Source organism: Oncorhynchus mykiss, chromosome 2 (assembly GCF_013265735.2).
Source record: "Oncorhynchus mykiss isolate Arlee chromosome 2, USDA_OmykA_1.1, whole genome shotgun sequence".
In the NCBI taxonomy this organism is placed as follows: domain Eukaryota; kingdom Metazoa; phylum Chordata; class Actinopteri; order Salmoniformes; family Salmonidae; genus Oncorhynchus; species Oncorhynchus mykiss.
In genome coordinates, this window is record NC_048566.1 from 61,226,065 (window position 1) to 61,250,717 (window position 24,653).

At 43.6% G+C, this 24,653-nt stretch overlaps 2 protein-coding genes across 10 annotated transcripts in view; both read right to left on the bottom strand.

The window, feature by feature from the left end:
- LOC110493154 (Golgi apparatus protein 1) overlaps positions 1-6,540 on the bottom strand; it is a 41,925-nt gene extending 35,385 nt beyond the window's left edge. The window contains exon 1 of one of the 2 annotated variants that reach the window (XM_036952324.1): positions 6,123-6,540. In XM_036952324.1, the coding sequence (XP_036808219.1) occupies positions 6,123-6,446 (324 nt within the window). In that variant the 5' untranslated portion in view covers positions 6,447-6,540. The remainder of the gene's footprint in view (positions 1-6,122) is intronic. The other variant, XM_036952330.1, reaches the window with a different exon arrangement.
- A 428-nt stretch (positions 6,541-6,968) lies between these two features.
- LOC110493155 (E3 ubiquitin-protein ligase RFWD3) lies at positions 6,969-24,637 on the bottom strand. Of its 8 annotated transcripts, XR_005037410.1 has the most exons (15): positions 24,269-24,347; positions 22,584-22,887; positions 22,198-22,448; positions 22,051-22,109; positions 20,688-20,897; positions 20,197-20,288; positions 19,956-20,070; positions 19,490-19,715; positions 19,173-19,323; positions 18,752-18,928; positions 18,206-18,420; positions 12,332-12,549; positions 7,941-7,984; positions 7,640-7,717; positions 6,973-7,203 (listed from the first exon to the last, which is right to left on the bottom strand). XR_005037410.1 is itself a non-coding variant. In XM_036952354.1 (14 exons), the coding sequence occupies exons 1-14, from the start codon at positions 24,330-24,332 to the stop codon at positions 7,186-7,188; spliced, it is 2,178 nt and encodes a 725-aa protein (XP_036808249.1). In that variant the 5' UTR covers positions 24,333-24,347; the 3' UTR covers positions 6,973-7,185. The 8 variants fall into 8 exon arrangements, 7 of the variants coding, with proteins under 7 accessions (XP_021423114.2, XP_021423116.2, XP_036808234.1 ...); XM_036952354.1 differs by lacking the exon at positions 7,941-7,984; XM_036952348.1 differs by lacking the exon at positions 7,941-7,984 and having other exon boundaries at positions 7,538-7,717.
- Positions 24,638-24,653: the final 16 nt, after the last annotated feature.

Consider the following 24,653-nt stretch of genomic DNA (forward strand, 5'->3'; position numbering starts at 1 on the left):
GCTTTAAACATAAAGATATAAAACTGTATTTTTTTGTGAAGAATCAACAACAAGTGGGACACAATCATGAAGTGGAACGACATTTATTGGATATTTCAAACTTTAACAAATCAAAAACTGAAAAATTGGGCGTGCAAAATTATTCAGCCCCTTTACTTTCAGTGCAGCAAACTCTCTCCAGAAGTTCAGTGAGGATCTCTGAATGATCCAATGTTGACCTAAATAACTAATGATGATAAATACAATCCACCTGTGTGTAATCAAGTCTCTGTATAAATGCACCTGCACTGTGATAGTCTCAGAGGTCCGTTAAAAGCGCAGAGAGCATCATGAAGAACAAGGAACACACCAGGCAGGTCCGAGATACTGTTGTGAAGAAGTTTAAAGCCGGATTTGGATACAAAAAGATTTCCCAAGCTTTAAACATCCCAAGGAGCACTGTGCAAGCGATAATATTGAAATGGAAGGAGTATCAGACCACTGCAAATCTACCAAGACCTGGCCGTCCCTCTAAACTTTCAGCTCATACAAGGAGAAGACTGATCAGAGATGCAGCCAAGAGGCCCATGATCACTCTGGATGAACTGCAGAGATCTACAGCTGAGGTGGCAGACTCTGTCCATAGGACAACAATCAATTGTATACTGCACAAATCTGGCCTTTATGGAAGAGTGGCAAGAAGAAAGCCATTTCTTAAAGATATCCATAAAAAGTGTCGTTTAAAGTTTGCCACAAGCCACCTGGGAGACACACCAAACATGTGGAAGAAGGTGCTCTGGTCAGATGAAACCAAAATTGAACTTTTTGGCAACAATGCAAAATGTTATGTTTGGCGTAAAAGCAACACAGCTGAACACACCATCCCCACTGTCAAACATGGTGGTGGCAGCATCATGGTTTGGGCCTGCTTTTCTTCAGCAGGGACAGGGAAGATGGTTAAAATTGATGGGAAGATGGATGGAGCCAAATACAGGACCATTCTGGAAGAACCTGATGGAGTCTGCAAAAGACCTGAGACTGGGACGGAGATTTGTCTTCCAACAAGACAATGATCCAAAACATAAAGCAAAATCTACAATGGAATGGTTCAAAAATAAACATATCCAGGTGTTAGAATGGCCAAGTCAAAGTCCAGACCTGAATCCAATCGAGAATCTGTGGAAAGAACTGAAAACTGCTGTTCACAAATGCTCTCCATCCAACCTCACTGAGCTCGAGCTGTTTTGCAAGGAGGAATGGGAAAAAATGTCAGTCTCTCGATGTGCAAAACTGATAGACATACCCCTACTGTTTGAAGCCTGAAATGTGGCAAAAGGTCGCAAAGTTCAAGGGGGCCGAATACTTTCGCAAGGCACTGTAGGTGCCTTTGAACGGGGTATGGTAGTAGGTGCCAGGTGCACCGGTTTGTGTCATGAACTGCAACGCTGCTGGATTTCTCACGCTGAAGTTTCCCCCGTGTGTATCAAGAATGGTCCCCCCAAAGGACATCCAGCCAACTTGACAACTGTGGGAAGCATGAGAGTCAATGTGGACCAGCAACCCTGTGGAACGCTTTCGACTAGGGATGCAGGATATAAATCGGCGAACATATCGGATTGGCCAATATTAGATAAAAATGCCAACATTGGTATCAGCCCGATGTCTAGTTTAACGCCCATATTAAATTCCGATGTCAAAGCTACCGTGCATACCTACATAGCGTAGGTACATGACGTAATGACGCCACGTAAAATGTTGCGCTACACGTGCAACACAGCATTCCTAACCTAGCCCACAATGTCTGCTGTGTGGATCGAGCAGTCATTTGAAAGAGTAAGACAATTTCAGCGAGACAACTCAAAGGTGAAATCCATTAAAGCCAGGATAATCGAATTCATTCCCCTTGACAATCAACCATTCTCTGTCATGGGTCATGTTGGCTTTCGCCGACTGGTCGAGCACCGGTATGCACTACCAAGTGCACTATTTTTCAGATGTTTCCCTACCGAAGTTACACAATAGTAGCGTCACTGATATTAGAGTCACGGCATACACACTATGGATGCCATTTGGGTCTTTACGTGTCAAAAAAAGATACAGTAGCACTGTCAAAGCTGTACAAATAAGTCTGCAAATAAGCAAACACAGGCCAAGAACAATGTGCTTACAATACCGCATTGATAATAAAGCATCATTTGTTTGAGCTCAACTTCTGGGGTAGCTAGCTTTAGCTTGGTACCTAGCTAGCACTAACGCAACCAGTCTGAAAACGATGATCAGTAGAAACTGCAGTCATTTTCATTATTCTTAGCAAATAATTTAGGAATCCTTGTGAGTAAGAATTAGCTATATTTGCCACTTGTTGTCCACCTATTGAAATTAAACTTCAGTTTATGAAAACAATAGCTAGCCAGCTACTTAACCCTGTTGCCCAAAGCTAACGTTATAAGCAGCCAGCTAGCTTCATCTGGCTAGTGAGGCTCGGCGGGACCAGGTTATGTGCTGTGAAACTAGCCACAATAAGGATTAGGGGTATCGATGAATCGTTGTGACATATGAAATATGAGTGATAGTGTAATCAATGTGTAATAGCTACGTAAAAAAAATATGAACGCGTTAAATTATGTGACGTGCCGTCATATTCAGGTCCTGATTGGTCAAACAGTGTTATTTGACAAGCAAAGACCCAAAGGGCATTGCATATAAATCCTGGTTGAGAATGAAACGACTGAAAAAAGAACAACGAAACAGCACAGCAAGTAAGTGAAAGAAATAGGTTTAGATTGTTTTACTGGTAATGGGGACATACGTAAATTCCAACAAATAACTTTTTGGTCAGTGTGGTTGGTGTGTGTAACATATTTAACTAGGCAAGTCAGTTAAGAACTAATTCTTATTTACAGTGACAGCCCGGACGACGCTGGGCCAATTGTGCGCCCAGCACACACAAAAGTATGTGGACAACCCTTCAAAATTTGTGGATTAGGCTATTTCAGCCACACCCGTTGCTGACAGGTGTATAAAATCGAGGACACCGCCATGCAATCTCCATAGACAAACATTTGCAGTAGAATTACCTTACTGAAGAGCTCAGTGACTTTCAACGTGGCACCGTCATAGGATGCCACCTTTCCAACAAGTCAAATATCAGCCCTGCTAGCGCTGCCGCGGTCAAACTAAGTGCTGTTGTTGTGAAGTGGAAACGTCTAGGAGCAACAACGGCTCAGCCGCGAAGTGGTAGGCCACACAAGCTCACAGAATAGAACCGCCAAGTGCTGAAGCATGTAAAAATTGTCTGTCCTAGGTTACAACACGCACAACTGAGTTCTAAACTGCATCTGGAAAAAATGTCAGCATAAGAACTGTTCGTCGGGAGCTTAATGAAATGGGTTTCCATGGCCAAGCAGCTACACACAAGCCTAAGATCACCATGCGCAATGCCAAACGTTGGGTGGAGTGGTGTAAAGCTTGCGGTCATTGGACACTGGAACAGTGGAATGGCATTCTCTGGAGTGATGAATCCCACTTCATCTTGCAGTCCAACGGACAAATCTGGGTTTGGCAGATGCCAGGAGAACGCTACCTGCTTGAATGCTTAGTGCCAACTGTAAAGTTTGGTGGAGGAGGAAAAATGGTCTGGACCTGTTTTTCCATTGTCCGGGCTAGGCCCCTTCGTTCCAGTGAAGGGAAATCTTAATGCTACAGCATACAATGACATTCTAGATGATTGATTCTGTGCTTCCAACTTTGTGGCACCAGTTTGGGGAAGGCCCTTTCCTGTTTCAGCATGACAATGCCCCCATGCACAAAGCGAGGTCCATACAAAAATATTTGTTGAGATCGGTGTGGAAGAACTTGACTGGCCTGCACGGAGCGCTGACCTCAACCCCATCGAACATCTTTGGGATGAATTGGAACGCCCATTGCGATCCAGGCCTAATCACTCAAAAACAGTGCCCGACCTCAGTGCTGTTGTGGCTGAATGGAACCAATTCCCAGCAGCAATATTCCAACATCTAGTGGAAAGCATTCACAGAAGAGGCCATTATGTCAGCAGCTCTATATTAATGCCTATGATTTTGGATTGAGTTGTTCAACGAGCAGATGTCCACATACATTTGGTCAGGTAGTGTAAGTTGAAAAATGTAGGAGCACAAGTAAAATGATTTTAGGTAAAAAGCATTTTTTTTGTAGTAATGGTGCAAGCATGACGATCATGAATCTGCGCTCAATGTATTCTCCATGGCACTCAGGGGCCGCGGTAGAGTGAAGTAATCATTTCAACAATTATCTGGACAATTTTTTTCTATGTGCATTGGTGGAGCTGAAGTAAAATTCGAGGTTCACAGCAAAATATTTAGGTGCATACCAGTATGTGAGTAAATTGTTTGCACTGCAGAGCCCTGTGTCTGGAAGAGGAAGATGCTTCTTGTCGTCATCTTTAAACAATTTGACTAGACCCATCCTTGACCTCAGAAACCATGAAAGCAGTACACGCCTGCACAGGTGCCCGTTTAGAGCTTCTGTGAATTTGAGAATGGACCAGTTTATTAAGGTTTCATCAAGCTGAGAGGAAAATATCTGTCCACTTAATTCACACTCAAAGAAGAGCCATGGGCTGAGAGCCAAGGTAGCAGAACCAGAATTAACCTCACTCTGCACAAAACTATAGTGTGAAATGAAAACAACACATTTCCTACAGTGATTAAGGCTAGACGTCAACGTTTAGGCCTATTTGCTGTAAACAAAACGGCAGTTGTCAGAATGAATGAAAAGTCATTTAATTAAAAGGACCAATTATATCATTTGGGGATTTTTCTTTAAAAAAAAAACAACTATAAGCTTACAATGCATGTTTAGCCCTATTGAGACTATAAATAGCCATGAAACTCTTCAACCTGAGAGACATTGCAAAAATGCCTCAAATTCCCCCAGAAAAGCTTTTTCAACAACACAGAACTCAAGAGGACCTTCAAAACTCAGAACTAAACGAACCAAGCCATGAGTCCTGAAAATAAAGTCATACTGCCATGGCCTCCTCCCTACTCTGTGAATTGACCAAGTAAACAAAATCACAACTACCATGGAGGCTGGCAGTGAGCAGCAGCCTGGAGACAGGGAAATGGCTGTGTACCTCTAAAACTACCCACACCAAAAGAGCTGAGCCAAGACCACTGACTGAGCATCCTCAATGAAAACAGGCCACTGAAATCTGGTGAAAATAAATGAATTAATAATTATCAGCATTTTACAATGAAGAGAGCAACCACTGGTCATTAACAGAGAACAAGATCCTTACCTAACAAAATCAGCACCAACCCCTGTTCTAAACTACAATAGACACTAATGCTGTAGATATACTCTAGTCTAGAGTCTAACAATCAAGGAAAACAAACCAAAAAGCGGATTACTCTCAGACCACTGCTGGTACTAGCCCCTTGAGCTAACAGGACCATTGCCTTGAGACTCAGGCTGCAAACACCTGATTAGGATAGACTGGCAACTCACCACATATTACTGTAGTGATTGACTTTCCCAAGCCTAACCATAACCATTGGCTGGAAGCTTTTTTTTAAAAAAAGGTCACTGAATCTACACTTAAGATCTAACAATCTCCTCCTATCCTTACTCTGAACAGGACATTGCTGGAAATGTTGGCGAAATGTACATATAGGACGACAGATGTGTTAGACCAGGAATGGACATGACTCACAACATATCATTAGAAGCTCAAGCTAGCCATTGCTAGTTTAACAAAGGTCAACATAGTTAGCTTGGCACATCTGTAGGTATTAACGTTACAGTAGCTGCCTAGCAAGTTAGCTAAACTTGTGACTTTAATAAACGTTACTACGGTCCTAAATGGCTGGGGGGGGAAAGTGGCACTATTTCAGTGGCTATACTTGTCGAATGATGAAGCTCTTAAAGCATATTGAATAATCAATTGCAATCACTTCTATATCCTATTTTTGAAACACAACCAGCGAGATAGTAAATGCTCGCTAAGTAGCCAACTAATAGCTAGCATCGGCTAGTAGTTAGCTAGCTAACGTTAACTGGATAACGTTATATGCTAGCTTGAGTCAAGCCAAGGCACACCCAAGTTTTGGTCGGGCCACAATATCGCCCACAATCCAACATACCTCTTTCCTATCCTGGAGGCACTCAAGCACAGCCAGGTTATTGTTCCAGGAATGTTTCGGACAAAGCCTTGTCAAGTCCTCCCGACAAGCCCCCTCTTCGGCCAGCTTCCAGCCGCTAGTGCGTCTACGAAGTGGCAGGGCCGCGAGTACTGGAGCTCCGTTTACAGCAGCCGGTGCTCCGCCTGGATTTTGAGCCGGGATAACAACACTAACTGGAGGCTTGGCGACTCCATTGATCTGATATTTATCCTCTCGAATGGGATGCACATACAAAAAGATAGACATCAAAAGCAGGAGACGAGGAACACGTCTACAAGCCGCCATCTTCGGATAACTAGCTAGCTAGGATTGCTAGCTGCAAATTACGACTAGTGATGGGACGTTTTCTTGCATACGTCTGCGTGTGCGTTGTTGGCAATCTCAGTCATAGATCTATATTTTCTAGAGTGAAATTCGAATTGCGGAAACAGATACGGTCCGCTTCGTTACTGTTTCTCTGTAATAACTTCAAAGACAATGGATCACCATCAATCAGCATTTTACTTGCAATTAATGAACACAATTGAATATAGTTCGGAATCTAAACCACTAATACATTTTCATTAGCCAACTATGAGATAATCTAGTACTTGTGTTTCTATTATCCGACTCCTGTCAGTTATTTTGTTTTTGACAAACCCCTGTACTGTTACGGATATTTTGCTTATGAAAATATAAACTGATTGATTACTGACCTCTAAAATATAGTTCTAGACAGAATACAGACATGGTTGAAAACATCTGAAAAAAAGATGGTTTATGAAAATAACGTTAGACATTGAAACTGAAGATGCACAATCACAAGTCAGGATGAAAAATAACCAATGATTACTATTTTATTACATTACAAATTATACAAACATTTGTTATAAAATACACAATTTCCTCTGGAAATAAAATAAGGAAATAAAAAAATGAAACTTATCCAGAAGGATTTTTTAAATAAATTATTTGAATGCAGCTTGCTGATCAGTTGTGCCAATCAGGATCCAGGAAATGTAACAAGCCATTGATGTCCTGATTTTCATCCATGGATCCGTCTCTAAAACCAGAGATGGAACACATTTAAAAATGAGTCGACAGCATGGTTAACTGACAACACTAACTGATCGTCACATGCATCGAAAAACAAGAAAAATCATTTTTTGATAGGATGTCCTCTGTGATTCTTAATGTAAACATTTAGGGCAGTAGTGTATCTATACAGGCACTCCAGTTATCAGTTCCTTCATAACACTGCAGCAGTGTGATGGCTCTCCAGTCCCGCTACTGCTATGCAAACCCAATAAAAAAGTTTATCTGTAGTGACTTTGGGTAAGAAAAGGCTGTACTAAATGGATGCCATTTATACAGTGCAGCAGCCGTGCTACTCATACATGTTCTATGCTGGTGGTGTCCTCCATAATTCCTCCTCATTCCCACTTGTAAATTTTGAGCATCTTCTCAGTGAGAGAGGCCAGGTAACTGCCCTGGTTCACCTCAAATGGACAGATGTCCAACACTGGGAGGTCAGCAGACAACTTCTGAATCAGGGATCCACTCCCTGCATCCCACACCTGGGGAAAAAAGATGACATGATTAGAAACAATGGCTCAATGTGAAGCTCAAGCCAGTTTTCTATAATTCAAACTATTCCCCAAATGCATCAAAACAGAGTCAAGCCTCTCACTTTTATGGATTTCTTTCAACCACAAAACAGTTGAACCATTTGGGAAGAATCAATCTCAACAGTGGAGTAAATTTGAACTGAGCCTAACATCTAATAATAAATCAGCCAACCTGGAAAAAGTGCTCGTTTTTGTTGTTGCAGGCTGTCATCAATCCTAGATCAAACAATGGGGTAATACAAAGTAAGGCCGGATGTCATGTAAAATTAAGTGGTCAAAGGTCAAATATGGTTAAAATGGTCATAATGGAAATAGTAATAGATTTAGGGCAAATATCCTGAAATTCTTAACTAAAACTGAGTAGATGATCAAACAGACTCAATACATTAAAACAGAAAAACATGTGGAGACGCCTTCAAATAAGTGGATTCGGATATTTCAGCCACATCCGTTGCAGACAGGTGTACTAAAAAATAGAAAAAAAGAGCACATAGCCATGCAATCTCCATATACAAACATTTGCAGTTGAATAGCCTTACTGATGAGCTCAGTGACTTTCAATGTGATACCATCATAGGATGTCACCTTTCCAACAACTCAGTTCATCAAACTTCTGCCCTGCTAGAGCTGACCTGGACAACTGTAAGTGCTGTTACTGTGAAGTGGAAGAGTCTAGAAGCAACAACTGCTCAAACACTAAGTGGTAGGCCACACAAGCTCAGAATGTGACCGCCAAGTTCTGAAGCATAAAAATAGTCTGCCCTGAGATGCAACACTCACTACTGTATTCCAAACTGCCTCTGGAAGTAACGTCAGCAAAATAACTGTTCGATGGGCGCTTCATGTAATGGGTTTCCATGGCAGTGCAGCCCACTCAAGCCTAAGATCACCATACGCAATTCCAAGCGTCGCCTGGAGTGGTGTAAAGCTCACCGCCATTGGAATCTGGGGTAGTAGAAACACATTCTCTGGAGTGATGGATCACGCTTCACCATCTGGCAGTCCAAAAGGACAAATCTGGGTTTGAATGCATAGTGCCAACTGTGGAGTTTGGTGGAGGAGGAATAATGGTCTGGGGCTGATTTTCATGGTTCGGGCTAGGCCCCTTTGTCATTGTATGATGTAGAGTGAAGACTATCTAGATGATTCTGTGCTTCCAACTTCGTGGCAACAGTTTGGGAAAGGCCCTTTCCTGTTTCAATATGATAATGCCCACGTGCACAAAGCGAGGTCCATACAGAAATGGTTTGTCGAGCTCAGTGTGGAAGAACTTGACTGGCCTTCAGAGGTCTGACCTCAACCCCATCAAACACCTTTGGGATGAATTGGAATGCCAACTGCAAGCCAGGCCTAATCGCCCTGACCTCACTAATACTCGTGGCTGAATGGAATTAAGTCCTGCAGCAATTTTTTTTATTTCACCTTTATTTAACCATGTAGGCAAGTTGAGATCAAGTTCTCATTTACAATTGTGACCTGGCCAAGATAAAGCAAAGCAGTTTGACACATACAACACAGAGTTGCACATACAGTCAATAATACAGTAGAAAAATAAGTATATATACAATGGAGGTGAGACAAGGGAGGTAAAGGCAAAAGAAAAAGGCCATGGTGGCGAAGTAAATACAATATAGCAAGTAAAACACTGGAATGGTAGATTTGCAGTGGAAGAATGTGCAAAGTAGAGATACAAATAATTGGGTGCAAAGGAGCAAAATAACTAAATACAGTAGGGGAAGAGGTAGTTGTTTGGGCTAAATTATAGATGGGCTATGTACAGGTGCAGTGATCTGTTCTGACAGCTGGTGCTTAAAGCTAGTGAGGGAGATAAGTGTTTCCAGTTTCAGAGATTTTTGTAGTTCGTTCCAGTCATTGGCAGCAGAGAACTGGAAGGAGAGGCGACCAAAGGAGGAATTGGCTTTGGGGGTGACCAGAGATATACCTGCTGGAGCGCGTGCTACAGGTGGGTGCTGCTATGGTGACCATCGAGCAGAGATAAGGCGGGACTTTACCTAGCAGGGTCTTGTAGATGACCTGGAGCCAGTGGGTTTGGCGACGAGTATGAAGCGAGGGCCAGCCAACGAGAGCGTACGGGTCGCAGTGGTGGGTAGTATATGGGGCTTTGGTGACAAAACAGATGGCACTGTGATAGTAAACTGGATGCAGTCTGAGTAGAGTTTTGGAAGCTATTTTGAAGCCTGATCAACTCCTCGCCGAAGATCGGTAGGATGGTCAGTTTTACAAGGGTATGTTTGGCAGCATGAGTGAAGGATGCTTTGTTGCGAAATAGGAAGCCAATTCTAGATTCAACTTTGGATTGGAGATGTTTGATGTGAGTCTGGAAGGAGAGTTTACAGTTTAACCAGACACCTAGCTATTTGTAGTTGTCTACATATTCTAAGTCAGAACCATCCAGAGTAGTGATGCTGGACTGGTGGGCAGGTGCAGGCAGCGATCGGTTGAAGAGCATGCATTTAGTTTTACTTGTATTTAAGAGCAATTGGAGGCCACGGAATGAGAGTTGTATGGCATTGAAGCTCATCTGGAGGGTTGTTAAGTGTCCAAAGAAGGGCCAGAAGTATACAGAATGGTGTCGTCTGCGTAGAGGTGGATCAGAGACTCACCAGCAGCAAGAGCGACATCATTGATGTATACAGAGAAGAGAGTCGGCCCAAGAATTGAACCCTGTGGCACCCCCATAGAGGTTCAATGTTCCAACATATAGTGGAAAGCCTTCCCAGAAGAGTGGAGGCAGTTATAGCAGCAAAGGGGGGGGACCAACTCCATATTAATACCAATGATTTCAGATTATGTGGACACTTGCTTATGGAACATCTCACTTTTGGCCAAACAACAAATAGCCAAAATTTTACAAACACACAAAAAACATCTCTCCAATGTTGTGCACAAATTTGTTTACGTCTCTGTTAGTGAGCATTTCTCCTTTACCAATATAATCAATCCACCTGACAGGTGTGGCATATCACGAAGCTAATTAAACAGCATGTTCATTACACAGGTGCACGCACCTTGTACTGGGGACAATAACATGCCACTGAAATGTACAGTTTTGAAGCTAAACACAATACCACAGATGTTTCAAGTTGAGGTAGAGTGCAATTGTCATGGTGACTGCAGGAATGTCCATCAGAGCTGTTGCCAAATAATTGTACGTTCATTTCTCTATCATGAGCCACTTCCAACGTCGTTTTAGAGAATTTGGAAGTACGTCCAACCGGCCTCACAACCGCAGACCAGGTGTATGGCGTCGTGCAGGCGAGCAGTTTGATGTCAACGTTGTGAACAGAGTGCACCATGGTGGCGGTGGGGTTATGGTATGGGCAGGCAGAAGCTACGGATAACAGACAGAGATACTGTGACGAGATCCTGAGGCCCATTGTTGTGCCATTCATCCGCAGCTATCACTTCATGTTTCAGCATGGCCCCATGTCACAAGGATCTATACATAATTCCTGGAAGCTGAAAATGTCCCAGTTCTTCTATGGCCTGCATACTCACCAGACATGACAGCCATTGAGCATGTTTGGAGATGCTCTGGATCAATAGCGTGTTCCAGTTCAAGCCAAATTCAGCAACTTCACACAGCCATTGAAGAGGAGTGGGACAACATTAAAGGCCACAATCAAAAGCCTGATGCGAAGGACATGTGTCACACTGCATGAAGCAAATGCTGGTCAAACCAGATACTAACTGGTTCTGATCCACGACCTTACCTTTTAGTTGTTTTAAGTATATGTGACCAACATATGCATATTTGTACTCCCGGTCATGTGGAATCCATAGATGAAGGCCTAATGCATTTATTTAAATTGACAGTTCCTTATATGACCAAAAAAAATAATATTTAAAAATCGTAGAAATTGTTGCATGTTGCGTTTATATTCGTTTCCTGTAATTGAACATTCAGATGTGTTCAGTTACAGTTGGTCTGTAGCGCCACTTAAGACCAATCTCAAATGATGTAGAGCCTCTCAGAAAACTGCAGGAGACCCCATTGACCCAGGAGAATATTACCTCGTAAGATTCAGACTTTCTGGGCCAGAGAAATTGAAACTGTAATGTTATTTTTAAGTGGAAAAAAGTACAAGCAGACAAAAAGGATGGATGGTCGCAGATCCTATCCAAATTTACTGATTAAGTCAATACAAACTTAAATCATACTTTAAATCTTAAATACATAGACTATGGAATAAACATATTTATAGTATATATGCTTTTGGTGTAATTATTATCTTCAAAGCCATGCATATAAACAGATAAAGCATACAGCATGTTCCATCATATTGGTAAAACTTGGGCATTAGCAAACCAAAATAATTCTCAGACGGTATAGATTCCCACTAACTACTGAGAGACACTTCTGAACAGTAAGCACATCATCTTGTGAGGATCAGACATTCTGGGGCAGAGATATTAGGACTGAGGGGTCATGTGTAAATGCAGTCAAAGTTGACATTTTGGGGGGTAATGACGAATCTCAACCATATTAACTGAATAAAGTAAAAATACACACACAAAATTGCATCCATGCCAGTGGCTCACCATGATGGAGTTGGTGGCCTCGTCCCCGGCACACACCAGAGTGGAGCCCTCCCCGGCCGGGCTTCTGAACACGGCATTCTTGGTGAGCAGCTTGCAGGAGGAGCCAGCGCTGAATGTCTGGACTGGGTAGCAGGAACACGAGGGTTCCTGAGCCGCGTCCTGCTGGGGGGTCCTGTTCAGCTCCATCAGAACACAGCGCAGCGATGGCTTGGAGCGCCCTGGACGGGATCACACACAGAGACTGTCAGTCTAAATACGAGAGCTAGTGGTCACCTACCCTGGTCCTGGAGAGCTAAATGGGGAGTATAGGCTTTTGTTACAGCCCAGCACAAGCTAAAACAAAACACCTGCTTTGGAATATAAGAATTAATCCAGCAAACAGAGAGATGCCAGGACAACAAAGACCCAGTACTAAGTAAAAAGCAGAAAAAATTATTACATTAACAGTACCAGTCTAAAGTTTGGTCATTCAAGGGTTTTTCTTTATTTTTACTATTTTCTTCATTGTAGAATAATAGTGAAAGACATTAAAACTATAAAATAACATACAGAATCATGTAGTAACCAACCAAACAAACAAAAAAAGCTATTTTATATTTGAGATTCTTCAAAGTAGCCACCCCTTGCCTTGGTGACAGCTTTGCACACTCTTGGCATTCACTCAACCAGCTTCACCTGGAATGCTTTTCCAACAGTCTTGAAGGAGTTCCCACATCTGCTGAGCACTTGTTGGCTGATTTTCCTTCACTATGCGGTCCAACTCATCCCAAACCATCTCAATTGGATGATTGTGGAGGCCAGGTCATCTGATGCAGCACTCCATCACTCTCCTTATTGGTCAAATAGCCCTTACACAGCCTGGAGATGTGTTGGGTCATTATCCTGTTGAAAAACAAATGATAGTTCTAAGCCCAAACCAGATGGGATGGCGTATTGCTGCAGAATGCTGTGGTAGCCATGCTGGTTAAGTGTGCCTTGAATTCTATATAAATCACAGACACCGTCACCAGCAAAGTAACCCCACACCTCCATGCATCACGGTGGGAACCACACATGCAGAGGCCATCTGTTCACTTACTCTGCGTCTCACAAAGACACGGTGGTTGGAACCAAAAAATCTCAAATTTGGACTTATCAGACCAAAAAGGACAGATTTCCACCGGCCTAATGTCCATTACTTGTGTTTCTTGGCCCAAGAAAGTCTCTCCTCCTTTTTTTTGGTGTCCTTTAGTAGTGGTTCTTTGGCGCAATTGGACTATGAAGGCCTGATTCCACTGAACAGTTGATGTTGAGATGCGTCTTAACTGAACGCTGAAGCATTTATTTGGGCTGCAATTTCTGAGGCTTGTAACTCTGATGAACTCATCTTCCTTCAAGATTGTTGAAAAAGCATTCCAGGTGAAGCTGATTGAGTGAATGCCAAGAGTGTGCAAAGCTGTCAAAGGAAAGGGTGGCTGGTAGTGAGTGAGACAAACTCAGCAAAGACCCTGTCTTTCAAAGACATTTAGTAAAACAAATCCATATAACTTCACAGACCTTCATTGTAAAGGGTTTAAACACGGTTTCCCATGCTTGTTCAATGAACCATAAATTAATGAACATGCACCTGTGGAACAGTCATTAAGACACAAACAGCTTACATTAAAGTCACAGTTATAAAAACTTAGGTCACTAAAGAGGACTTTCTAGTGACTCTGAAAAACACCAAAAGAAAAATGCCCAGGGTCCCTGCTCATCTGCGTGAACGTGCCTTAGGCATGCTACAATGAGGCATGAGGACTGCAGATGTGGCCAGGGCAATAAATTGCAATGTCCGTACTGTGAGACGCCTAAGACAACACTACAGGGAGACAGGACGGGCAGCTGATCATCTTTGCAATAGCAGACCACGTGTAACACCTGCACAGAATCGGTACATCTGAACATCACACCTGCTGGACAGGTTCAGGATGGAAACAACAACTGCCCGAGTTACACCAGGAACGCACAATCCCTCCATCAGTGCTCAGACTGCTCAGCCTGTTGCGCACAAGGCGGTCAAATATATATAAGGACTCACACATCACTGTAGTCGGCTGCTACAGACCGCCCTCGGCTTCGGGAGATGCACTTAACTCTGATGTCCTGCACTAGCAAAATGACTCTCAATTCATTATTTTAGGAGATTTGAACTGGGACATGCTTACATCTGTATTGGACTCTTTTAAAGAACTGTGTGACTCCCTGAATCTCGCTCAATTAATTAATGTGCCAAAAAGACCAAATCCCAGAACACCTAACAAATCAACTCTATTGGACATTATTCTAACAAATACCCCTCACAAATACACATCTGGGATATTCTGTAATGTCAGTGATCACTGTGCATATTGCTTGTGTTAGAAATACAAAATAAATTACCGAAGCCAAACCCTGTTATATTTTTCAAAGACATTTTAGACAGTTTGATGAGCAAGCATTCTTACATGATCTGTACCATAATATTGACAGAGTACGTCTGACTCCTGATGTTGACACTGGCTGGGACTATTTTTATATGAAATTTGTGTCCATTTGTGATAAGCATGCCCATGTGAAGAAATGTAGAATCAGTGGAAAGGACCATACCTGGTTTTCAGATAACTTGGCAGAATTAATTAGAAAGATAAATATATACAGTTGAAGTCAGAAGTTTACATACACCTTAGCCAAATACATTTAAGTTTTTCACAATTCCTGACATTTAATCCAACCACAAATTCCCCGTTTTAGGTCAATTAGGATCACCACTTTATTTTAAGAATGTGAAATGTCAAAATAATAGTAGAGAGAATTATTTATTTCAGCTTCTATTTCAATCATCACATTCCCAGTGGGTCAGAATTTTTCATACACAATTAGTATTTGGTAGCATTGCCTTTAAATTGTTTAACTTGGGTCAAACATTTCAGGTAGCCTTCCACAAGCTCCCCACAATAAGTTGGGTGAATTTTGGCCCATTCCTCCTGACAGAGCTGGTGTAACTGAGTCAGGTTAGTAGGCCACCTTGCTCGCACACACTTTCAGTTCTGCACACACATTTTCTATAGGATTGAGGTTAGGGATTTGTGATGGCAACTCCAATACCTTGACTTTGTTGTCCTTAAGCCATTTTGCCACAACTTTGGAAGTATGCTTGTGGTCATTGTCCATTTGGAAGACCCATTTGCAACCAAGTTTTAACTTTCTGACTGATGCTTCAATATATCCACATAATTTCTCACCCTTTTGATGCCATCCATTTTGTGAAGTGCACCAGTCCCTCCTGCAGCAAAGCACCCCCACAACATGATGCTGCCACTCCCGTGCTTCACGGTTGGGATGGTGTTCTTCAGCTTGGAAGCCTCCCCCTTTTTCCTCCAAACATAATGGTAATTATGGCCAAACAGTTCTATTTTTGTTTCATCAGACCTGAGGACATTTCTCCAAAAAGTACAATCTTTGTCCCTATGTGCAGTGGCTTTTTTATGGCGGGTTTGGAGCAGTGGCTTCTTCCTTGTGGAGCGGCCTTTCAGGTTATGTCGATATTGGACTCGTTTTACTGCGGATGTAGATACTTTTGTACCCGTTTCCTCCAGCATCTTCACACTTTGCTGTTGTTCTGGGATTGATTTGCACTTTTCACACCAAAGTACATTAATCTCTAGGAGACAGAACGCGTCTCCTTCCTGAGCGGTATGATGGCTGCGTGGTCCCATGGTGTTTATACTTGGGTACTACTGTTGGTACAGATGAACGTGGTACCTTCAGGCGTTTGGAAATTGCTCCCAAGGATCAACCAGACTTGTGGTCTACAATTTTGTTTTCTGAAGTCTTGGCTGATTTATTTTGAATTTCCTATGATGTCAAGCAAAGAGGCACTGAGTTTGAAGGTAGGCCTTGAAATACATCCACAGGTACACCACCAATTGACTCAAATTATATCAAATTAGCCTGTCAGAATCTTAATTATTTTCTGGAATTTTCCAAGCTGTTTAAAAGGCACAGTCAACTTAGTGTATGTAAACTTCTGACCCACTGGAATTGTGATACAGTGAATTATAAGTGAAACAATCGGTCTATAACTCTGTTTGTGGATTTATCAAAGGCCTTTGATTCAGTTGACCATGAATTGTTGCTAGCTAGACTCAAAAACATTGGTCTCAGTGAAGGGGCAGCAAATATGCAGATGAAACAGTCATATATTCATGTGCTCCTTCTCTGGTTCAGGCTGTTGAAGAACTCCAGACTGTTTTTGTCACTGCAGGCCTCTTAATGGTCTGAAACTGGTCTTGAATGTACAAAAAACTAAATTCATGACCTTTACCAGAGCTAGAACTCTGCCAGAGAAGGTTAGCATTGTCACATCTGGTGGCTGAACCACTGAAAAAGTGTCATCCTACAAACACTTAGATATTTGGTTGATGACAAGTTGTCCTTTAAAGTTCATGTGGATAATCTTGTGATCTTTATTTTCGTAATAAGGCTTGCTTCCCGCTTATGGCTAGAAAAAAATCTTGTTCAGGCCACTTTTCTCTCTGTAATTGATTATGGCGACTTATATATGCATGCAGCCTCCACTGTCTTACAGAGACTGGACACTTTTTATCATGCATCTTTGCACTTTATTACAAAATGCCAAGTCACTCACTCACCATTGCACCTTGCACCAATTGGTAGGTTTGCACAGAATTTATATGCACAGAAAGAAGCATTTGTATGTGTTCATCTACAAAGCCCTTTTGGGTAAACTCCCTCTTTACCTCTGTAGTCTGGTCTCCTACACCACCAGCAGTCACCATACCCAGTCTGGTAGGTGGTTGCTACTTAAATCCCCAGGACATTCACAGTATTAGGCAAGACTGCCTTCTCTTCTTGTGCACCAGAGGCATGGAATAGTCTACAATCCATGCTTCATCTAGATATGTTAGTGACCCTGAATGAATTTAAAATATTGATGGAAGACTGTTACGGAGGAGTGTAAATGATTTTTTTAGGCTGGATCATGTATGTTTTAATTATGTAATGTATTAATTGTTGCTGCCTTCTTGGCCAGGTATCCCTTGAAAAAGAGACTATGGGTCTCAATGGGCTTCTCCTGGTGTGTGTGTGTGTGTGTGTGTATATATATATATAAATAAATAACACTACCGTTCAAAAGTTTGGGGTCACATAGAAATGTCCTTGTTTTTGAAAAAGAAAAAAAAAATTCACTTTTGTCTATTAAAATAATATAAAATAGATCAGACATACAGTGTGGACATTGTTAATTTTGAAAATGACTATTGTAGCTGGAAAAGCCAGATTTTTTTAAATGGAATATCTACATAGGTGTACATAGGCCCATTATCAGCAATCATCACTCCGGTTTTCCAACAGCACTTTGTGTTAGCTAATCCAAGTTTATAATTTTAGAAGGCCATTAGATCATTAGAAAACCCTTTAGCAATTTTGTTAGCACAGCTGAAAACTGTTGTTCTGATAAAAGAAGCAATAAAACTGTCCTTCTTTAGAATAGTTGAGTATCTGGATCCTCAGCATTTGTGGGTTAAATTACAGGCTCAAAATGGCCAGAAACGTAACTTTCTTCTGAAACTCGTCAGGCTATTCTTGTTATGATAAATAAAGGCTATTCCATGCGAGAAATTGCCAAGAAACTGAAGATCTCGTACAACGCCGGTTACTACTCCCTTCACAGAACACCGCAAACTGGCCCTAACCAGAATAGAAAGAGGAGTTTTTTTTTTGCTTTCCCCCCCCCAAAACAAGGACATTTCTAAATGACCCCAAACTTTTGAACGGTAGTGTATAGACACACACATTTATTTAGGCCCTACATTGCCCCTCATAGTCCTCCCCAGGATGGTATAATCTCACCTGGTCTGTAGGTGACCAAACAGTGTCTGCTCTCTGGCTGCACCTGGATGTCTGTGCAGCCTCCTGTTTCCAGGGGCAACATGTGGGGTCTGTAGGTGGTCCCGTCTACTTGCTCCCAGAAGCAGCCCCCATCCAGAGAGCCTGCGATGAGGCCACCACATGGGAACGAGCTGGAGGCGGCGCGAGGCACATAGGACAGGGATGCCACGGGACACCTGGGAGAAGCCAGAGATCATGGTTGGTGCCTGTGGTTTTAAAAATCACACTGCATACTAAAATTGTATAACATATTATAATATATTACACTATGTGAATTACATTTCACACACACCATATAAATTAATATTCATTCCACAAACTTTGAAAATGAGTAACAAAACAAATAAAATACAAAATCTAAGCCCAGAAATGTACCTGGTCAGATCCTGTTGTGAAGAAGGTAAAACTCTCGGCCCTACCTAGGTTATATTGACAGGTGTAGTTTAAACTGTGGTGTCAAATACAGACTAGATTACCTTTGCCCGCTGGCCTGGCTGTCAGACTGACCTGGAACGTAGTGGCTGTAGCTCCTGGACATGTGTGCTGGTGTCCCTGGTGTCATACACCAGCACGGAGCCGTTACTGAGACCAGCGTACACATAGTTGTTGTTGTCCAGGCACCAGCAGCAGCTCCACACTGGTTTGCCTGTGTTGTAGGTCTGCACCACTGTGTTGGTCATTAGACTGCAGGAGAATAATGGTACAGTTAGGATATTAGATTTAGAAAGGAAAATACTGTCCTTATTAACCATCAAGGGTTTTGTTATCAATATTAGGTCTGAATGGTTCTTGCCATTCAGAAAAGTTCAATGTTCTTCTCCATCAGAGCCTGGGGCTATGAAGTCAACGCCATTCTGGAACACACTGTCCTGATAAATCTCTCTGCTTAGACACAGACTCTCTGCTTAGAAGCAGACTATCTGGTTACCTGGTGAGTTTTATGGTGTTGTCCAGGGCAGCGGAGAGCAGGAGGCTGTCGGCCTGTCTGTTGAAGGCCAGGCCTCTGATCTGTTTGACATGGATGGGAATGTACTGGCAGGCCTTCAGATTCAACGTGCTCACCTTCTTCACCCCGCAGCCTGGCAGGTAGACACAGAGGGAGGAGGGGGAAGAGAGAGCAAAGGTGGAGAAATTATTCCAAGAGGTAACACATACTTCCCTTTGATATTTTCACATCTATACAATCTGTGCAAAAAAACAAATGTTCACAGCTATTTTGTACTGAAAGCATATCAAAGGTCTTACCGGGCACCAGGCTAGTGTGTGGGGAGGGCTGAGAGGCCAGCAGGCAGCTGAGGGGTTCACAGTAGGACAGCACCCTGCATCCCCCCACCTGGGACACCAGCACGGCCTTGGAGAAGACATAGTGGCCCACCTGGGTGCTGTCCTGTCTCTGAAAGAGCCCAGAGAGAGACGCCGCTGAGCTCTGTGAGGGCCCACAGCCAGGCTGGGCCATCAGAGTCTTCAGCTCCTGACAGAGGTAGAAGGAAGAAAAAAAAGTGACCCACCTGCACTGTTCAATACCAATGGAAGTCAAGTCAAGAATAGCAGATACAGTATGTGATCAGAAAAACATTGAAAGTCTGCATGCAATCATCATAGTGGATTTAGGGGTAGATTAATCTCAATGATTAGGGCTCGGTATTCTAGTCCACCTGATAAATGGATGGGAGACTGGGGGATGACCGGTAAAGCAATGGGAATAAAGTACCTGTAGCTGCTTGTGCAGTTCCCCACATTCGTCTGTCATCACCTGCAGTTGTAGTCGGCACTGCGCTGACTCCAGTTCAGCCTTTCTACGCAGTGAATGCTCTTGCTCCAGTGACCTGCACACAACACATTCAGACACACTCACTCTCAACAGCTCCCTTGCTACAGTAGTGAATCAGGTCAGATTCATGCCAATATCAGCAGTTCAGAAAATAAACTAAAGAGGTGAGCAGCTACTTCACCTCTTCATACTCTCCTGCTCGGTGTTGTCCAGAGCCCTCAGCTTGCGCGCGTACAGGAGGATGATATCGGTGCGCTTGGTCTTCTTGTTGCACTGCAGACATACAGCAGAAGATCATTACAAGAGCCAGACGGAGTCTGATGGGACGCCTTCACGTCACTGTCTGCGTATTAAGTCAATTGTTTTTTGGGGGTCATATTTTATGGTGGTATTTTCTCAGATGTAAGTAATTCAGAGGGGATTTCTTAAGTGTCGACTCATTTTTTAATGATTGAGGAAGCTGCGCCTCCAGCACAGATTCCACCTGGTGCCAGTCACTACAGTGGAAGTAGGAGCTCGTTTTTTTCCACTTAGGATGGAACAGATTCTCCTTTCTTTCAAATGCTGAGTGCAGACCTTTTCAATTGTCCTGTTCATAGTGGAACCAGGAGCAATTCCAGTCCTCTCCCCCCACACATACCAAGGCTGACAGACAGACATGAAGACACCGACCTGGGGACACCTGGCTCCCTGGCCCTGGCCCTTCACCCAGCGGGCGATGCAGGTGTAGCCAAAGAGATGTCCGCAGCGCAGGGTGGACAGGCGATGTTCCCCTGACGTGGTCCAGGGCTCAAAGCAGATGGAGCAGGTCTCCCCTTCCCCCTCATCCCCCTGGGACAATCGAAGGGCCGGTGCACTGGAGGCTAGTGGGTCTGATACAACCTAGAGGGGACAGAGAGATGATGCATGATATTTCTGACAGTGCATGGGAATAAATAAAAATGGCACACAATGCTACTAGAGAAACTGCACTAACGAGCTAATCATCACCAGCACTGCAGTGCATCTCCTCCTCATGGACTGCACCAGATTTGCCAGTTCTTGCTGTGAGATGTTACCCCACTCTTCCACCAAGGCACCTGCAAGTTCCCGGACATTTCTGGGGGGGGAACGGCCCTAGCCCTCAACCTCCGATCCAACAGGTCCCAGATGTGCTCAATGGGATTGAGATCCGGGCTCTTCGCTGGTCATAGCAGAACACTGACATTCTTGTCTTGCAGGAAATCACACAGCAGCAGTATGGCTGGTGGATCATGTACTCCCGCTCCAGCGTACAGGCCTCAGTGTAATGCTCATTCCTTCGACGATAAAACGCGAATCTGACCATCACCCCTGGTGAGACAAAATCGCAACTCGTCAGTGAAGAGCAGTGGTCCAGCGACGGTGGGTTTGTGCCCACAGGCGACGCTGTTGCCTGTGATATCTGGTGAGGACCTGCCTTAGAGCAGGCCTACAAGCACTCAGTCCAGCCTCTCTCAGCCTATTGCAGACAGTCTGAGCACTGATGGAGGGATTGTGCATCCTGGTGTAACTCGGGCAGTTGTTGTTGCCATCCTGTACCTGTCCCGCAGGTGGGATGTTCGGATGTACCGATCCTGTGCAGGTGTTACACGAGGTCTGCCTCTGCGAGGACTATCAGCTGTCCGTCCTGTCTCCCTGTAGCGCTGTCTTATGCGTCTCACAGTACGGACATTGCAATTTATTGCCCTGGCCACATTTGCAGTCCTCATGCCTCCTTGCAGCATGCCGAAGGCACGTTCACGCAGATGAGCAGGAACCCTGGGCATCTTTCTTTTGGTGTTTTTCAGAGTCACTAGAAAGGTCTCTTTAGTGTCCTACGTTTTCATAACAGTGACCTTAATTGCCTACCGTCTGTAAGCTGTTAGTGTTAACAACCGTTCCACAGGTGCATGGTCATTATTACAAATTATCTTTGAAAGACAGGGTCCTGAAAAAAATATGTTTATTTTTTTGCTGATTTTAGTATGCCCATCCAAGAGTGTAGGCCAATCACTGGCAATGAATGTGGTCTTACCTCAGGATTCACTTGATTTCCAGTCACGGTCCTCGCAGCCTCTGTGGTTGCATTAGAATCTATACACAGGATGGCATGGTGAGATTCACTCTTTATAGGTTACAGTAGAAAATGGCTATGTATTGATCAGACTTGAGGTTGGTTTACCTGAAGAATAAAGGCCTTCGGGTGGCGTGACTGCAACTGGAGGGTTTGGACGAGGGTTGGAGGGAACGGCCGAGTTGGGAGGGTCTGCTGCTGGCCCCGGGGGATCTGCCTCATCCTCCGACTCGCTCAGCTCCGTCGTACTCCCAGAGTCGCCCTCGGCCTGGTTGGCTGCTGGGACTCGCAGCAGGAAATTCAGGAAGCTGCTAGCACGAGCAGCGGTCTGGGTGGAGGAGTGCTCCCTGAGGCCTGGCCTTGAACCACACAGAAACAATACAGGTACAATCAATGGGTATAACATGGGGTGAAATAGGTACTCAATGAAGCATACAATTATGTCTCCAGTATGGATACTCAGTTTAGAGGGAATCCAGTCCAACCATAACTACCTGGCTCTCCGATGCCTCAGGGTGGCTGCTGTGGTGACCCTGGGCTCAATATGACCCTCCCTTCTGATCCTGGACCCAACTTGACCCTCCACTCTGGCTCTGTTCTGACTGAACGCCCAGGTGTTCGGGAGCCGTGGTGGGTCACAGGGAGCTGCATCTGCCTCGTCCTCTGTTTCACTGCCAGAGTCAGGGATGACGATAGGGAGATCTACCTGGTCTGCCACAACATCTGGCTCTGGTTCCCTACTGGGGCCCCCCAGCTGCAAGTCCACCTCCATCGCCTCCATCACCTCCATCTCACAACCTATGGGTGGGGGGCTAAAAATGAATTGCCTTCAATAGGCAGGATAATCCAACTTCCTGAGATGTTTACAAATGAGTTCCCTCTTGACTTCAGTGTTCTCAGACACTAGTGTAGCCAATGGTCTTAATTGCAAGCAAACGTGAGTACAGTGAACCAATTCTGACCGAAGCCACAAAGGGTGACAACAAAAATCAGGTTATGTAACTTGCATGCAATGCTAACTTTTGCTATAAATGCCTCATGGCTTAGTTTAACTGTCGTACCCCCATCAGAACCCAAAATATAAGGATGTTTTACTCCAATGTTTGTAAACAAACGTCATAGCCTCATAACAAGGTTAAAACATCCGTAACTCAGTCTATGAATTTGAGCGTGATTACTGTTGACCAAAACATTGACTCGCTTTGTTATTGTTAGAAACTGCAGGTTTGCCGTTTTAAGGTAAAAGTTAGGTAACAATAGACATAGCTAACTGGTAGCTAACAATTCTAACGTTAGTTAGCCACGTGCCACTGCTAACTACGTAGCTAGTTACCGTGCCATAGCCGGCTGCCCGCTGCACAGGCTGGCTGAGCGAAACAAGACTCAAACAGGATTACGGATGTGCAGGTTTTGAAACTGGCAAGTAGCCAACGTTACACTGAGAGACTAGCTGAAGTCAACTCCATGGTGAACGAAGTTTACATTGGCGGAAGCCAAAGCAAAGGCCGCTCGGCTAGCTAGCTACAGTAACGTTGGCTACTCGAAGCAGCAAAAGCTAAAGTACATGAACAACTTGATTATTTGGTGACAGTCTCGAATGTGATCAATGGAATAACGCCACCACGTGGTTTTCATAACTATATACTTTTTTTGGAAATAGCCTAAATGAGCTAGAATGGTAACGTGAGCTAGCTAGTTCACCGCAGATCAGTCTCTGCTGCTGGCAGTGTTGCCAAATATCTGTATAACTAAACCATCCATTGCTTCTTCTTAGGTAGGGTTTATCGGCGGTTGTAAACCATAGTGCATTACATTACCGACACATACTGTACCGGAGTGTGGGCCAGAGAGAGGGAGAAACTAAATACTGCCTAGTTGCTCTTAAAAAATAACATATGAGACTATATCTAATTACGTTCTACAATATACTATTTAATTTGCTGTGTCCCCTTCTCTCTCTCATTAGACCTCAGTCTCTATTTCCCTCTGATACTGCGCACACTGTAGCTATACATGGGCCACGGTCTCTGCTTTCTGGCAATATTCACACTTTCCTTTTGGATCCTTTCCTATCACATGTAAAGTCTTATTTAACCGGCTGTGTCCCACCCGTAATCTTGTAAAAAAATACAATAAAATTGCCTCCTCTTCTGTCACATCCTCCCCGACTTCTCTGTACCTAAAATAAATACATGTCTGCCCTTAGTATCTCTATTCCACTGCTCCTGCCATCTCTGCACCATCACTGTCCATTTCAGGCTTTTGCCTTGCTCATTGAAACTACAACATCAATATCCCTGTTTAAATTAGTTGCATGGGCAGTGTAGCATCTCACATCTACTTCTTACCTTGAAAAATTGCGTGTGACCCAAACTATCCTTGCCAGTGTAAAGCTTCGTGGGTTACCATGTAAATAGTTAAACTACATTGCTTTTAACTTCAACGGTAAGACATTTGGTGTAATAATCTGATCGCAGTCATAGTTTCTTTGCCATCCCCATTGTCTATTTTTTTCTTCTTCTGTGGGTTATATGGCGGACTACAACCCAAAAAGTGTATTGCCG

Excerpts from the sequence above, each read along its gene's own strand:
- LOC110493155 (XM_036952339.1), bottom strand. The coding sequence starts at position 24,332 with ATGGTGCAGAGATGGCAGGAGCAGTGGAATAGAGATACTAAGGGCAGA. Across the intron at positions 19,324-19,489 it reads ACACACTAGCCTGGTGCCCG|GCTGCGGGGTGAAGAAGGTG; the intron begins GTAAGACCTTTG and ends TCTACCTGCCAG. Across the intron at positions 12,550-18,205 it reads TTTGGTCACCTACAGACCAG|GGCGCTCCAAGCCATCGCTG; the intron begins GTGAGATTATAC and ends GATCCCGTCCAG.